Source organism: Physella acuta, unplaced genomic scaffold, assembly GCF_028476545.2.
Source record: "Physella acuta isolate Inbredline_101_S28 unplaced genomic scaffold, ASM2847654v3 ptg000579l, whole genome shotgun sequence".
NCBI lineage: Eukaryota > Metazoa > Mollusca > Gastropoda > Physidae > Physella > Physella acuta.
Genome location: NW_026732098.1, coordinates 730582 through 745143, shown reverse-complemented (window position 1 = coordinate 745143; position 14562 = coordinate 730582). Strand labels below are relative to the sequence as shown.

The following is a 14562-nucleotide window of genomic DNA, read 5'->3' as shown; positions in this document are numbered from 1 at the left end:
AATGTGTCAGTGGACCATTGTCTCGCGGGATTTGAACGAGAAAGGTCAAGAGGGGCGTTTTTATTTTCTACCGTCAGTTTTCTATTTTTTCATGACTTTTCTCAAACCACTATCGACTGGTCTTTTCCCCATTCAATCAATATATAGTAGTGAAAGTTCAAATAAACTAGAAACAGAATGAACATTTCCAAACAGCGACAAAAAGGAAAAAGTCGCAAATCTCCAATATCCGGTCTGTGAGCCAGGAACTCTAGCAGTGCTGCCTCTTTAGACCGTCCATCAACCGACGCCATTGTCTTAATGTCAAGGTCGCTGACCTTGCTTGCTAAAATAACACTCTAGCATGTCCTTACATTAAGCTAGGATTGTAGGAAAAAATTCATAGAAAAAAACGTTTCAGGAAATAAAGTCACAAACTTGTTTTCCCGTGGCATTTGTTAATACTTTTGTACACAGTGTATTCAGAAAGTACAAAATGCAATTAAATAAATGCAATGTAAGCATTAAGATATATATGCGTAGATTGTATGTGTATGGTAATATTTATAACACAGATAAAAATGATTAACCTGAAGTATATATGTTTCAGTTCCGTTATACATACAATATTTAATAGAATTCAATAGAATGTTCCGACCTATTCAGTTTTCATCGTGTTTTTAATTCTCACTTTGAATTAGCGGGCAACGGGAAAAAGGTAATATTATTTGCTGCCCCCTACTCATCGCAACAAAAGTTCAACCACCTGTACTTCCCACATTTATCACGCTCATTATCCTTTACCCTATCCCTAATCCTAACACTAATCCTAACACTAATCCTAACCCTCGTGTTGTTTGATGATTAAGGCTACCTTGGCTTGATTAGATTAAGCCATATATTCAAAGTCACGTGCTACATACACGTGACACAGCCCCCCCCCCCCCCCCCCAGAAAAACAATCTTGACTCGGTTCTCACTAACGAAACAATAGCGCCAGTCTACAGCAGTCTACAGCAGTAAGCCTTCCAGCCGGCCGTCAATAATGGTTCCATTTCCTGTTGGAGCCAAGTTGCCAATCGTTCTCGTGATGTTTCGTCATCTTGTCTTCGTCTTATTATTGTTTGGCTACCCTGTCTACGTCTTATTATTGTTTGGCTACCCTGTCTACGTCTGTTCTTGTATTGCTACCCTTTCTACGTCCGTTCTTGTGTTGCTACCCTGTCTACGTCTGTTCTTTAGTGGCTACCCTGTCTACGTCTGTTCTTGTGTTGCTACCCTGTCTACGTCTGTTTTTGTATTGCTACCCTTTCTACGTCTGTTCTTTAGTGGCTACCCTGTCTACGTCTGTACTTGTGTGGCTACCCTGTCTACGTCTTGTTATTGTCCGGCTACCCTGTCTACGTCTGTTCTTTAGTGGCTACCCTGTCTACGTCTGTTTTTGTGCGGCTCTAGTTTGGCTACCGTGTAAGCTGGCAGCTTTATTTACATGCTTCCTACATTAAGCTGACGTCATTTTCGGTGGTTCTAGATTAGTCTGGGCGGATGAAACTCTACTCCACCTAAAACAAATCGTGGTTTTAAAGTTCACGTCATGGAATATATAAAATTATATTTTGGATATCATTATCAAACTTTCCTATTTCCGTACTTGTTAAACTTTTATGTTGAACTTTTTGAAGTTGTTTAACAATTTTACAGGTACTCGTAAACAGGAAAACAAAAATTCCTCTCAGACTAATAACCCCTTCCCACCCCCAACCCCCCCCCCCCTAATTCAGATACACAGCTGGACAAAACATCGGCTGTTTAATACGTTGGACATTGTGACTTTAACTCAGATGCTTGTCCATTGGGACAGAAAAAAATGGACATCACGACTACGGATTTCAACATTTCATTAATTGTTTTAATTAATTTTTTACTAATGAGAATTAAAATGTAGCTGAAATGTTAGAGAATTGTCTATCCTGATGGCAAAAGTTTGACAAATCACGATGTAGACATGCTCCAGGCGAAGTTTTAAATTGTGTCGTTTAAATTTGAATGTCGCAATCGCCAATCGCCATCGTCTATCTGCAGCCAATACAAGAAAGCCAAACGTACAGACAGGGCTTGTTATATTTTTAAAAAGGGGATTATTAATATTATTAGTGTTGTAGGTACTTTTGTATTTAAGAAACATCCTCTAGGTAGCAACCCACTTTCCTTCCTGTAACCTCTCATTCCCCTCCAAGTGGATAAAAAGGCATATAATAACTGAAAGCATTTGATCAGACATACAACTGCAAAGATTATATTTAAAAAACGTATAAAAGTGTAGACCTAAAAATCATGTTTAGAAATGCTTGGGGTACACTTCATAGTTTAAAAATATTGTTTATTGCATCGATTTTCTTGTTTTATAATTGTCCTGGTAGGCTAGTCATTCTCCCATCTTTATATGTTGATCATTGACTCCGCATAAAGAGCAGAATTCATAATCACACACAAATTATTTTCATGTTTTCACAAATAACAATAGATTGTTAAAAACCTGCCATATTAATTGGCGTGTATGTGTGTGTATGTCTAGCTTATGGGTCTCGTCGTCCGACTGACAGTCCCACTTTTTAACACAACTAGTTTCATGTTAAAGGGAGGGGTGGGTCTGTAGACTTGTAAATTATTTTAAACCAAAAAAAATCCCATTCCCACCACCTACGCTTCTCACACCCCTCCCCCCCCCCAAATGCTTGTTTAACCTAAGGGAAATAATCTATAAAATGATTCATTAATTTGTTGCTAAATTGTTTCCCTTACCTGTAAATAATTTTTCCCTTTAGTTGTGTAAAATAAAATGTACAGGGGTTGGGGGTTAAACCTTGACTTGCCTGCAAATGTTATACCGCAGTGAGCTATATATAGGCCTACGAGGCTTAGTGAGCTAGATCATAACTCACGTGAGGGTAGGTTTTTGTATGTAGCACCTAAAATATGAGTAAGGAGACATGCATATGGATTCAATACATTTAGTTGACCATACATTATGGGGTATAAAATCTATAAAGCGAATAAAACAAAATCATGTCAGTAGCCAACCTTGAATCAACAAAAGTATACACAGTAATAATGTTACATATTTTTTACAAAAGTTTTTTTTACAAGATTTAATCTAAGTTTATACAACAAAATATAATGCTATTAAATATTTCCAAACCCTGAGTAGTAATTCACAACCTACTACAACTACCGCATCAGTTAAATGAAACTTTTCAGACATTTTGCTATAGATAATTTCAAGTGAATTTTTTTTACAATTTTTGTGTAAAATGAAAACAATTTAAACCTTCTGATATGTGAGGTGAAGTTCTCCATCCATGAGAAACCTACTTTACATGACTGGACAAATGTTTATATCTGGACCAGAACAACCTCTCTAATCAAACCTACTTTACAAGGCTGGTCAAATATTTATATCTTGACCAGAACAACCTCTCTAATCAAACCTACTTTACAAGGCTGGTCAAATGTTTATATCTTGACCAGAACAACCTCTCTACCCATTGGCTGGTCAAATGTTTATATCTTGACCAGAACAACCTCTCTAATCAAACCTACTTTACAAGACTGGTCAAATGTTTATATCTTGACCAGAACAACCTCTCTAATCAAACCTACTTTACAAGACTGGACAAATGTTTATATCTAGACCAGAACAACCTCTCTAATCAAACCTACTTTACAAGACTGGACAAATGTTTATATCTTGACCAGAACAACCTCTCTACCCATTGGCTGGTCTTGATCCCAAGGTTTATATAAACTTTGTCGTTATAAAATTAATTTATTATACAGCACTAAAATAATTAATTCATGTCAATAATTACAATGCAATTTTATCTCATTCCACAAACATTATGTCAGTAGAGATGTAGCGTTGTCTACATAATATAAGCATTATCACATGAATGGTAATTCCACAAACATTATGTCAGTAAAGATATAGCGTTGTCTACATAATGTAAGCATTATCACATGAATGGTAATTCCACAAACATTATGTCAGTAAAGATATATTGTTGTCTACATAATATAAGCATTATCACGTGAATGGTAATTCCACAAACATTATGTCAGTTGAGAAGTTCAGCACTAAAACAGTGAATACAATGAGGTTTATGTACATTGTGGCAAGTCATCATATGAGGCAGCTATAGCCAAACATACAGTTAACTCTTCAATAGCTAAATGTTCTAGTAGTTAACACTTTAGCAGCTGAACATTTTGACTATTTTTTTTTTGCAGCTGTTAAAAATCAATCAATACTTCAGCATATACGAACTTTAGCATATATGAATTTTAGCAGTAAATTTTGCCACTGCAAATGTTAAAAATTAACTCTTTACAACCACAAATTCTAAAAATTAACCCTTTAGCAGCCACACATTTTTAAAATTAACCATTTGGCAGCTAGAGGGCCTCACTTAACAAAAATCCATCACTGGTTTCACTGGGACTTGATTTTAATTCTACGAGCTCAATGTCATAGCTGCCTGTGTTATTTTCCTCCCTGCTCGACACACCTTGTGGGCGGGGCTCTGTGTGTTGTGGGCGGGGTTGTGGGCGGGGTTGTGGACCAACTGTCCACTCTGATTCAGCTTCACGTTCTATCTGGACACGTGTCTCAATCTGTGACCTGATTCTAGGAATCTGGCCGTCTGCCTCGACCTGTGACCTGATTCTAGGAATCTGGCCGTCTGCCTCAACCTGTGACCTGATTCTAGGGACCTGGCCGTCTGCCTCAATCTGTGACCTGATTCTAGGGACCTGGCCGTCTGCCTCAATCTGTGACCTGATTCTAGGGACCTGGCCGTCTGCCTCGACCTGTGACCTTGACCCATCTTCATAGCGCCGGATGGCAGACAGCGCGCTTGGTGCCGAGGATCTGTGCAGCATTTTTCGATTTGTTTTCATCAGGTCGAAGACATTCTGCACCTTCCCCTTGAGGTCGTGAGATCTCTTGAGAATGTGCTCCTTCATCTCTTTGTGGCGGCTCAGCTTGGCAATGGTGGACAGATTCTCTTTCTCAAAGCCTTTAAAAATGTCTTTGTTGACCATAGATTCCACTTGAATCTAGCCATAAAAACATGGTTAGGGTTTAGTGGTTGGATAACTGAATGGTAGTTGGAGGGAGAGTGGTTGTATCGTGATATGGTTACATGGTTGTATCGTGATATGGTTACATGGTTGTATCGTGATATGGTTACATGGTTGTATGGTACAGTTTCAAGAAAAAAGACAGAAGGATTAGGACTATGTATAGGAAAAAAATCACTCCATATATGTGAGGTCTATCAGCACATTAACATGGGAGAATATTTGAAATTTAAAAAAACTGAAAAAGACATAAAACCTCACCAGCTAACAATTCCCCTCACCAACACATCAATCCCTCCACATCATCTACCATCCCACCTGCATAATACCCCACCATCCCAACAACCTTTGACCCCCCCCCCCCCCCCCGCCTCCACCCTTCCCCAAACACTAAACTCTTCTAACACTCACCTCATCTGTTGATGAATCATGTAGTTGTATTGCCAGCTTGTTGTACCGCTTTAGGAAGTTTCTAGACAAGGACTGAGGGCCCTGGAACAAAATGTTAACAATGAAATATTGCCAGTTTCTCACCTTTAGAAGTTCAAGATATCAGCTCAACTATACTGGCTGATCCAAACACGTGATCCAACCCTAGACATTGACCACCATAATTAAGACATTGACCAACCCAAGACATTGACCAACAATATTAAGATATTGACCAACACAAGACATTGACCACCAACATTAAAATATTGACCAACCCAAAAACATTGACCAACCCAAAAACATTGACCAACCCAAGACATTGACCAACCCAAGACATTGACCAACCCAAAACATTGACCAACCCAAGACATTGACCAACCCAAAGACATTGACCAACCCAAAGACATTGACCAACCCAAAAACATTGACCAACCCAAAAACATTGACCAACCCAAGACATTGACCAACCCAAGACATTGACCAACCCAAAGACATTGACCAACACAAAACATTGACCAACCCAAGACATTGACCAACCCAAGACATTGACCAACCCAAAAATGATGACCAACACGTCAACAATATTGACTTCCCACAACAGGAGGAACACTGACCAACACACGAACATATTGTTTTATTTTATTAAATTAATCTTAACTTCAGCACTTCATTGGTTACTTGCTAAATGCAAATGACCCACTCACGCAAACCCTAACCCTGTGATGTGACTTAACCAAGCTACTACTTCCATAAGTCTAGACTTAAACCACCCAATCAAAACAAGCAGGTACCTTGACCACACCACTCAATCAAAACAAACAGGTACCTTGACCACACCACTCAATCAAAACAAACAGGTACCTTGACCACACCACCCAATCAAAACAAGCAGGTACCTTGACCACACCACTCAATCAAAACAAGCAGGTACCTTGACCACCCAATCAAAACAAACAGGTACCTTGACCACACCACCCAATCAAAACAAGCAGGTACCTTGACCACACCACCCAATCAAAACAAGCAGGTACCTTGACTACCCAATCAAAACAAGCAGGTACCTTGACCACCCAATCAAAACAAACAGGTACCTTGACTACCCAATCAAAACAAGCAGGTACCTTGACCACACCACCCAATCAAAACAAACAGGTACCTTGACCACACAATCAAAACAAGCATGTACCTTGACCACACAATCAAAACAAGCTGACCACACCACCCAATCAAAACAAGCAGGTACCTTGACCACCCAATCAAAACAAGCAGGTACCTTGACCACCCAATCAAAACAAGCAGGTACCTTGACCACACCACTCAATCAAAACAAGCAGGTACCTTGACCACCCAATCAAAACAAGCAGGTACCTTGACCACACCACCCAATCAAAACAAGCAGGTACCTTGACCACACCACCCAATCAAAACAAGCAGGTACCTTGACCACACCACCCAATCAAAACAAGCTGACCACACCACCCAATCAAAACAAGCAGGTACCTTGACCACACCACCCAATCAAAACAAGCAGGTACCTTGACCACACCACCCAATCAAAACAAGCAGGTACCTTGACCACCCAATCAAAACAAGCAGGTACCTTGACCACCCAATCAAAACAAGCAGGTACCTTGACCACACCACCCAATCAAAACAAACAGGTACCTTGACTACCCAATCAAAACAAGCAGGTACCTTGACCACACCACCCAATCAAAACAAACAGGTACCTTGACCACCCAATCAAAACAAGCAGGTACCTTGACCACATCACCCAATCAAAACAAGCTGACCACACCACCCAATCAAAACAAGCTGACCACACCACCCAATCAAAACAAGCTGACCACACCACCCAATCAAAACAAGCTGACCACACCACCCAATCAAAACAAGCAGGTACCTTGACCACATCACCCAATCAAAACAAGCAGGTACCTTGACCACACCACCCAATCAAAACAAGCAGGTACCTTGACCACACCACCCAATCAAAACAAGCAGGTACCTTGACCACCCAATCAAAACAAACAGGTACCTTGACCACCCAATCAAAACAAACAGGTACCTTGACCACCCAATCAAAACAAACAGGTACCTTGACCACACCACCCAATCAAAACAAACAGGTACCTTGACCACACAATCAAAACAAGCTGACCACATCACCCAATCAAAACAAGCAGGTACCTTGACCACACCACCCAATCAAAACAAACAGGTACCTTGACCACACAATCAAAACAAGCATGTACCTTGACCACACAATCAAAACAAGCTGACCACACCACCCAATCAAAACAAGCAGGTACCTTGACCACCCAATCAAAACAAGCAGGTACCTTGACCACACCACTCAATCAAAACAAGCAGGTACCTTGACCACCCAATCAAAACAAGCAGGTACCTTGACCACACCACTCAATCAAAACAAGCAGGTACCTTGACCACCCAATCAAAACAAACAGGTACCTTGACCACACCACCCAATCAAAACAAGCAGGTACCTTGACCACCCAATCAAAACAAGCAGGTACCTTGACCACCCAATCAAAACAAGCAGGTACCTTGACCACACCACCCAATCAAAACAAGCTGACCACACCACCCAATCAAAACAAGCAGGTACCTTGACCACCCAATCAAAACAAGCAGGTACCTTGACCACACCACCCAATCAAAACAAGCTGACCACACCACCCAATCAAAACAAGCTGACCACACCACCCAATCAAAACAAGCTGACCACACCACCCAATCAAAACAAGCAGGTACCTTGACCACCCAATCAAAACAAGCAGGTACCTTGACCACCCAATCAAAACAAGCTGACCACACCACCCAATCAAAACAAGCAGGTACCTTGACCACCCAATCAAAACAAGCAGGTACCTTGACCACACCACCCAATCAAAACAAGCTGACCACACCACCCAATCAAAACAAGCTGACCACACCACCCAATCAAAACAAGCAGGTACCTTGACCACATCACCCAATCAAAACAAGCAGATACCTTGACCACCCAATCAAAACAAGCAGGTACCTTGACCACACCACCCAATCAAAACAAGCTGACCACACCACCCAATCAAAACAAGCAGGTACCTTGACCACACCACCCAATCAAAACAAGCTGACCACACCACCCAATCAAAACAAGCTGACCACACCACCCAATCAAAACAAGCTGACCACACCACCCAATCAAAACAAGCTGACCACACCACCCAATCAAAACAAGCAGGTACCTTGACCACATCACCCAATCAAAACAAGCAGGTACCTTGACCACACACCACCCAATCAAAACAAGCAGGTACGTTGACCACATCACCCAATCAAAACAAGCAGGTACCTTGACCACACCACCCAATCAAAACAAGCAGGTACCTTGACCACACCACCCAATCAAAACAAGCAGGTACCTTGACCACCCAATCAAAACAAACAGGTACCTTGACCACACCACCCAATCAAAACAAACAGGTACCTTGACCACCCAATCAAAACAAGCAGGTACCTTGACCACATCACCCAATCAAAACAAGCAGGTACCTTGACCACACCACCCAATCAAAACAAGCAGGTACCTTGACCACACCACCCAATCAAAACAAGCAGGTACCTTGACCACCCAATCAAAACAAACAGGTACCTTGACCACACCACCCAATCAAAACAAACAGGTACCTTGACCACCCAATCAAAACAAGCAGGTACCTTGACCACCCAATCAAAACAAACAGGTACCTTGACCACACCACCCAATCAAAACAAGCTGACCACACCACCCAATCAAAACAAGCAGGTACCTTGACCACACCACCCAATCAAAACAAGCTGACCACACCACCCAATCAAAACAAGCAGGTACCTTGACCACACCACCCAATCAAAACAAGCTGACCACACCACCCAATCAAAACAAGCTGACCACACCACCCAATCAAAACAAGCTGACCACACCACCCAATCAAAACAAGCTGACCACATCACCCAATCAAAACAAGCTGACCACATCACCCAATCAAAACAAGCTGACCACACCACCCAATCAAAACAAGCTGACCACACCACCCAATCAAAACAAGCTGACCACACCACCCAATCAAAACAAGCTGACCACATCACCCAATCAAAACAAGCAGGTACCTTGACCACATCACCCAATCAAAACAAGCAGGTACCTTGACCACACCACCCAATCAAAACAAGCAGGTACCTTGACCACATCACCCAATCAAAACAAGCATGTACCTTGACCACACAATCAAAACAAGCTGACCACACCACCCAATCAAAACAAACAGGTACCTTGACCACACCACTCAATCAAAACAAGCTGATCACACCACCCAATCAAAACAAGCAGGTACCTTGACCACATGTTTCCTGGAGTTGATGCGGTTTAAAACACTGTAGCTCTTTTTTCTGATCATAGTGCCAGGTGGTGTTTCTGATGTTTTCTTTATGTCTCTAGTGTCATCATCACTAATGTCATCTTCACTAATGTCATCTTCACTGACATCACCAGAAATGGTAGGCGCCAGAGAGTTTGTGTCACCATCAGAACTTGGCGCCTGCATTTTTTTAGCCAGACTGACTGCTTCCTCTGGGCTGGGTGCGCTACTGTCTTTGTCTTTTCCAGTCTTCTTGCTAGGTTTCTTTTAAAAAATGTTTTCATTCATCACAGAAATTCTGCTATAATTGTGTAATGTGTTTAGTAAGGTCATTGATTTCAATTTGCATTTTTCAATTATAAAAAAATATTTAAAATAAATTTAAAAAATAGGACTTTAATCAAGTTTTTTAATATATATATTAATATTTTAATTATTTTATAAATAAATGTAGCCTTAAATATTGTCTTAACTTAATAAGGCCTAGTATAATTTGTTTATTATCAGAATGGTGTCCTAACAAAGGGGAGATAATGTGGGTATATCTTGAGGCTAGTGAACTAACAAAGGGGAGATAATGTGGGTATACCTTAAGGTTAGTGATCTAACAAAGGGGAGATAATGTGGGTATATCTTGAGGCTAGTGAACTAACAAAGGGGAGATAATGTGGGTATACCTTAAGGTTAGTGATCTAACAAAGGGGAGATAATGTGGTTGAGGTTAGTGATCTAACAAAGGGGAGATAATGTGGGTATACCTTGAGGTTAGTGATGGCAATGACATGCAACATCGTGGAGTAGCGGTGAAACAGCATGGCAATAAACTGCAAGGTCAGCATAATCCCAAATACCAAGGTGAAGGCCACACTAATAGGCTCAATTTTCTCTCCTTTGAATCCAGCCATCTCACATGGAATCTGCAGAAGAAACCATTGAGTCAGTCTTCATCATGTTCACGTGACTGAGTCGTGTACAGGTGAAGTAGAGTTCACCTGACAGTCATATTCAGTTTATTCTAAATACAGATGTGATACCTTACTTAATTTATTTAGTTTTTAGTCATTCACAAAAAGTTATCTAGCTTTGCAGCCTCTCACTGATTACCTCCAAGAAACACCACCCCACCCCCAGCAAACACCACTCCACTCCCACCCCCACCCCCAGCAAACACCACTCCACTCCCACCCCCAGCAAACACCACTCCACTCCCACCCCACCCCCAGCAAACACCACTCCACTCCCACCCCCAGCAAACACCACTCCACTCCCACCCCACCCCCAGCAAACACCACTCCACTCCCACCCCACCCCCAGCAAACACCACTCCACTCCCACCCCACCCCCAGCAAACACCACTCCACTCCCACCCCACCCCCAGCAAACACCACTCCACTCCCACCCCACCCCCAGCAAACACCACTCCACTCCCACCCCACCCCCAGCAAACACCACTCCACTCCCACCCCACCCCCAGCAAACACCACTCCACTCCCACCCCACCCTCAGCAAACACCACTCCACCCCTCAGCAAACAAACACCACTCCACTCCACCCCCAGCAAACACCACTCCACCCCCAGCAAACACCACTCCACCCCCAGCAAACACCAATCCACCCCCAGCAAACACCAATCCACCCCCAGCAAACACCAATCCACCCCCAGCAAACACCACTCCACCACCAGCAAATACCACTCTACCACCAGCAAACACCACTCTACCACCAGCAAACATCACTCCACCTCTGTTTTTATACCATCTCAAACATGACATAACCCTTTAATTTTCTGAAAAACAATCTATAAATCAGTCGCTGATTCATTCCTTAACTAGCACCTACAGCACATTTCATGATTGGCAAATATTTTACCTTGATGGAGAGGTTTGTTGTGTACTCTGATATTGTCTGTAGTGTGTAGACCAGGATTATAAATAGAATATTTATGATGAAGAAAGCCAAGCACGACTGAAAAGCAAAAAAATAAAATAAAAAACATCATTAAATACATTTATATACCATTTTAAAGTGTCATTAAATACATTTATATACCATTTTAAAGGGTGAAATTTTCAATCTATTATTTGTGTATTACTATTAATGTAATATAAAAAAATCCTATCAGTTTGAAACAATTTTTAACTCCAGATAGACATTAATATGAAACTGAATTGATTTAAAATGTTAGAATAAGTAGACAAATCAGAAATTAATCACAACATAATTAGTCACTGTTCAGCCTGTATAAAAGAACTTGTATACAGTTAAGTGCATTACAAAGTCGAACCTTATTTCTGAGCTTTAGAAGTTCCTTCTGCACCTGCTCCTCATGGGCTTGGTTTGTATCCAGGGGCTTGAGATAATTTTCTATGAATGTCGTCCAAAATTCAGTCTGTTCAACAAAAACATTTGGAAGTAAATTTTATTAAGATACAATAAATAACTTCTATTATTACTTGAATGTCTATATGTTGTCATGTCTTTAATTAAAGACATGACAAATTTATTTTTAGCATCAAATCAACTTCCAACCCTCATCACAAGAAAGTAAAAGTTTTGAGTGGCAACAAACTTGTATAAAAGTTAAAATTATTATGGATTAGTTTCAAACAAGCTTGCATTAGTGTATTCAACTTTTGTTTGAATGATTAGTTTAAGCAATTTTTAATTCAAGAGCTAAAATTTTGAAGCATTAGTTTAAGCACTCTTTAATTCCAGAGTTAAATTTTTAAGTGATTAGTTTTAAACAAATTAGCATAGGTGAGTTGACTTTTTTAAAAACACAAACCTCGTTCTCGTCTAGTTTTAAACAAATTAGCATAAGTGAGTTGACCTTTGTAAAAACACAAACCTCGTTCTCGTCTAGTTTTAAACAAATTAGCATAAGTGAGTTGACCTTTTTAAAAACACAAACCTCGTTCTCGTCCAGTTTTTCTTCCTGACCTTTGCCCAGGTCTTCATCATCAATCCACTTGGAAGGGGAGGTAATCTTGCTCTGTTTGTTTTCTTGTAGCCGATCAACTGGTGACAAAATGAAAGACTACAGTAATCTCTGACCAACGTTTCTTCCAGACTTTTTTCTCTGGGGGCACTGGTAAAAGTATAAATTTTCTGTATAAATTCCTTTTCGTTATGGGGGAGAGGGGGGTAGACTTTCTTTGGTGGGGAGGGGGGCGTAGACCCCCAAAGAGATGCCTGGAAGAAACTCTGAATCTGACATTTCCAACATTGCATCAGTTTGTTTTCTTTTATCGACACAATTTAATAAAATATAATTTATTAACAGATAGTGCAATTTGGTAAACTGTGTGAGAAAAATACATAATTTTTAGTATTTGATTGGCATTTTCTTTTAATTTTTTTACTCCAAAGTGACATGTGAGGGACACAGTTTAATGAAATCAGATAAAGGGAGCTCACTTTCATCAGCTTCATTAGTACCATCTGGATTGTCTCCCTTCAAGTTACTGGAGAAACTCAGTTGTTTGTGCAGCTTATTGTGTGGGGATCCTGTGAGTTTCTTCTCTAGGCTGTCCACCCTGTCTAAGATGGCTTGCAGCTTAAGTTCAGACTCGTTGACTTGCTTACGAGGACAGCACAAACAGCTGAACAGGTCACCAAAGGAAATGCTGTAAGCAGACGCATTGTTCTTGTTCCCAGTCAAGGTTTCCAACAGCTCTAGAGTAGCAGGAAATAGGCAGAAAATAGGAACTTTTATTGAGGAACTGTTGAGGAACTGGTACAGGGGGGGAACTGGTACGGGGGGAACGGGTATGGGGGGACCGTACGGGGGAACGATACGGGGGAAACGGTATGGGGGGGGGGGGAACGGTACAGGGGAGGGAGGGGGGGTAAACGGTACGGGGGGATGAAACGGTACGGGGGGATGAAACGGTACGGGGGGATGAAACGGAACGGGGGGGGGGGGAACAGGTACGGTGGGGAATGGGTACGGGGGAGGTACGGGTATGGGGGGGGGGGGGACCATACGGGGGGAAACCGTACGGGGGAACGGTACGGGGGGTATGGGGGGTGGGGAAACAGTACGGGGGGATGAAACGGTACGGGGGAAGAGGGGGGTAAACGGTACGGGGGGGGGAGGGTTAAACGGTAGGTGGGGGGGGGAGGGTTAAACGGTAGGTGGGGGGGAGGGTTAAACGGTAGGTGGGGGGGGAGGGTTAAACGGTAGGTGGGGGGGGGGAGGGGGAAACGGTAGGTGGGGGGGAGGGGGAAACGGTAGGTGGGGGGGAGGGGGAAACGGTAGGGGGGGAGGGGGAAATGGTAGGTGGGGGGAGGGAAAGGGGGAAACGGTAGGTGGGGGGAGGGAAAGGGGGGAAACGGTAGGTGGGGGGAGGGAAAGGGGGAAACGGTAGGTGGGGGGAGGGAAAGGGGGAAACGGTAGGTGGGGGGAGGGAAAGGGGGAAAGGGTAGGTGGGGGGAGGGAAAGGGGGAAAGGGTAGGTGGGGGGAGGGAAAGGGGGAAACGGTAGGTGGGGGGAGGGAAAGGGGGAAACGGTAGGTGGGGGGAGGGAAAGGGGGAAACGGTAGGTGGGGGGAGGGAAAGGGGGAAACGGTAGGTGGGGGGAGAGGGAGGGGGAACGGGGGGGGAACGG

The 14562-nt window shown here is 42.4% G+C and overlaps 1 protein-coding gene across 3 annotated transcripts in view; it reads right to left on the bottom strand.

The window, feature by feature from the left end:
* Positions 1-2132: 2132 nt before the first annotated feature.
* The window catches only part of LOC131946986 (chitin synthase chs-2-like), a 21841-nt gene continuing 9411 nt past the window's right edge, over positions 2133-14562 (bottom strand). The window contains exons 18-26 of one of the 3 annotated variants that reach the window (XR_009387813.1): positions 13371-13628; positions 12865-12974; positions 12238-12342; positions 11823-11918; positions 10712-10870; positions 9930-10217; positions 5530-5610; positions 3742-5094; positions 2133-3561 (exon numbers count right to left, since the gene is read on the bottom strand). Coding sequence is in view for 2 of the 3 variants with exons in the window: in XM_059308055.1 (XP_059164038.1) it covers positions 4432-5094; positions 5530-5610; positions 9930-10217; positions 10712-10870; positions 11823-11918; positions 12238-12342; positions 12865-12974; positions 13371-13628 (1760 nt within the window). In the remaining variant the exon portion in view is untranslated. Of the gene's footprint in view, positions 5095-5529; positions 5611-9929; positions 10218-10711; positions 10871-11822; positions 11919-12237; positions 12343-12864; positions 12975-13370; positions 13629-14562 lie in introns of all 3 variants that reach the window. The other 2 variants (XM_059308054.1, XM_059308055.1) reach the window with 2 other exon arrangements.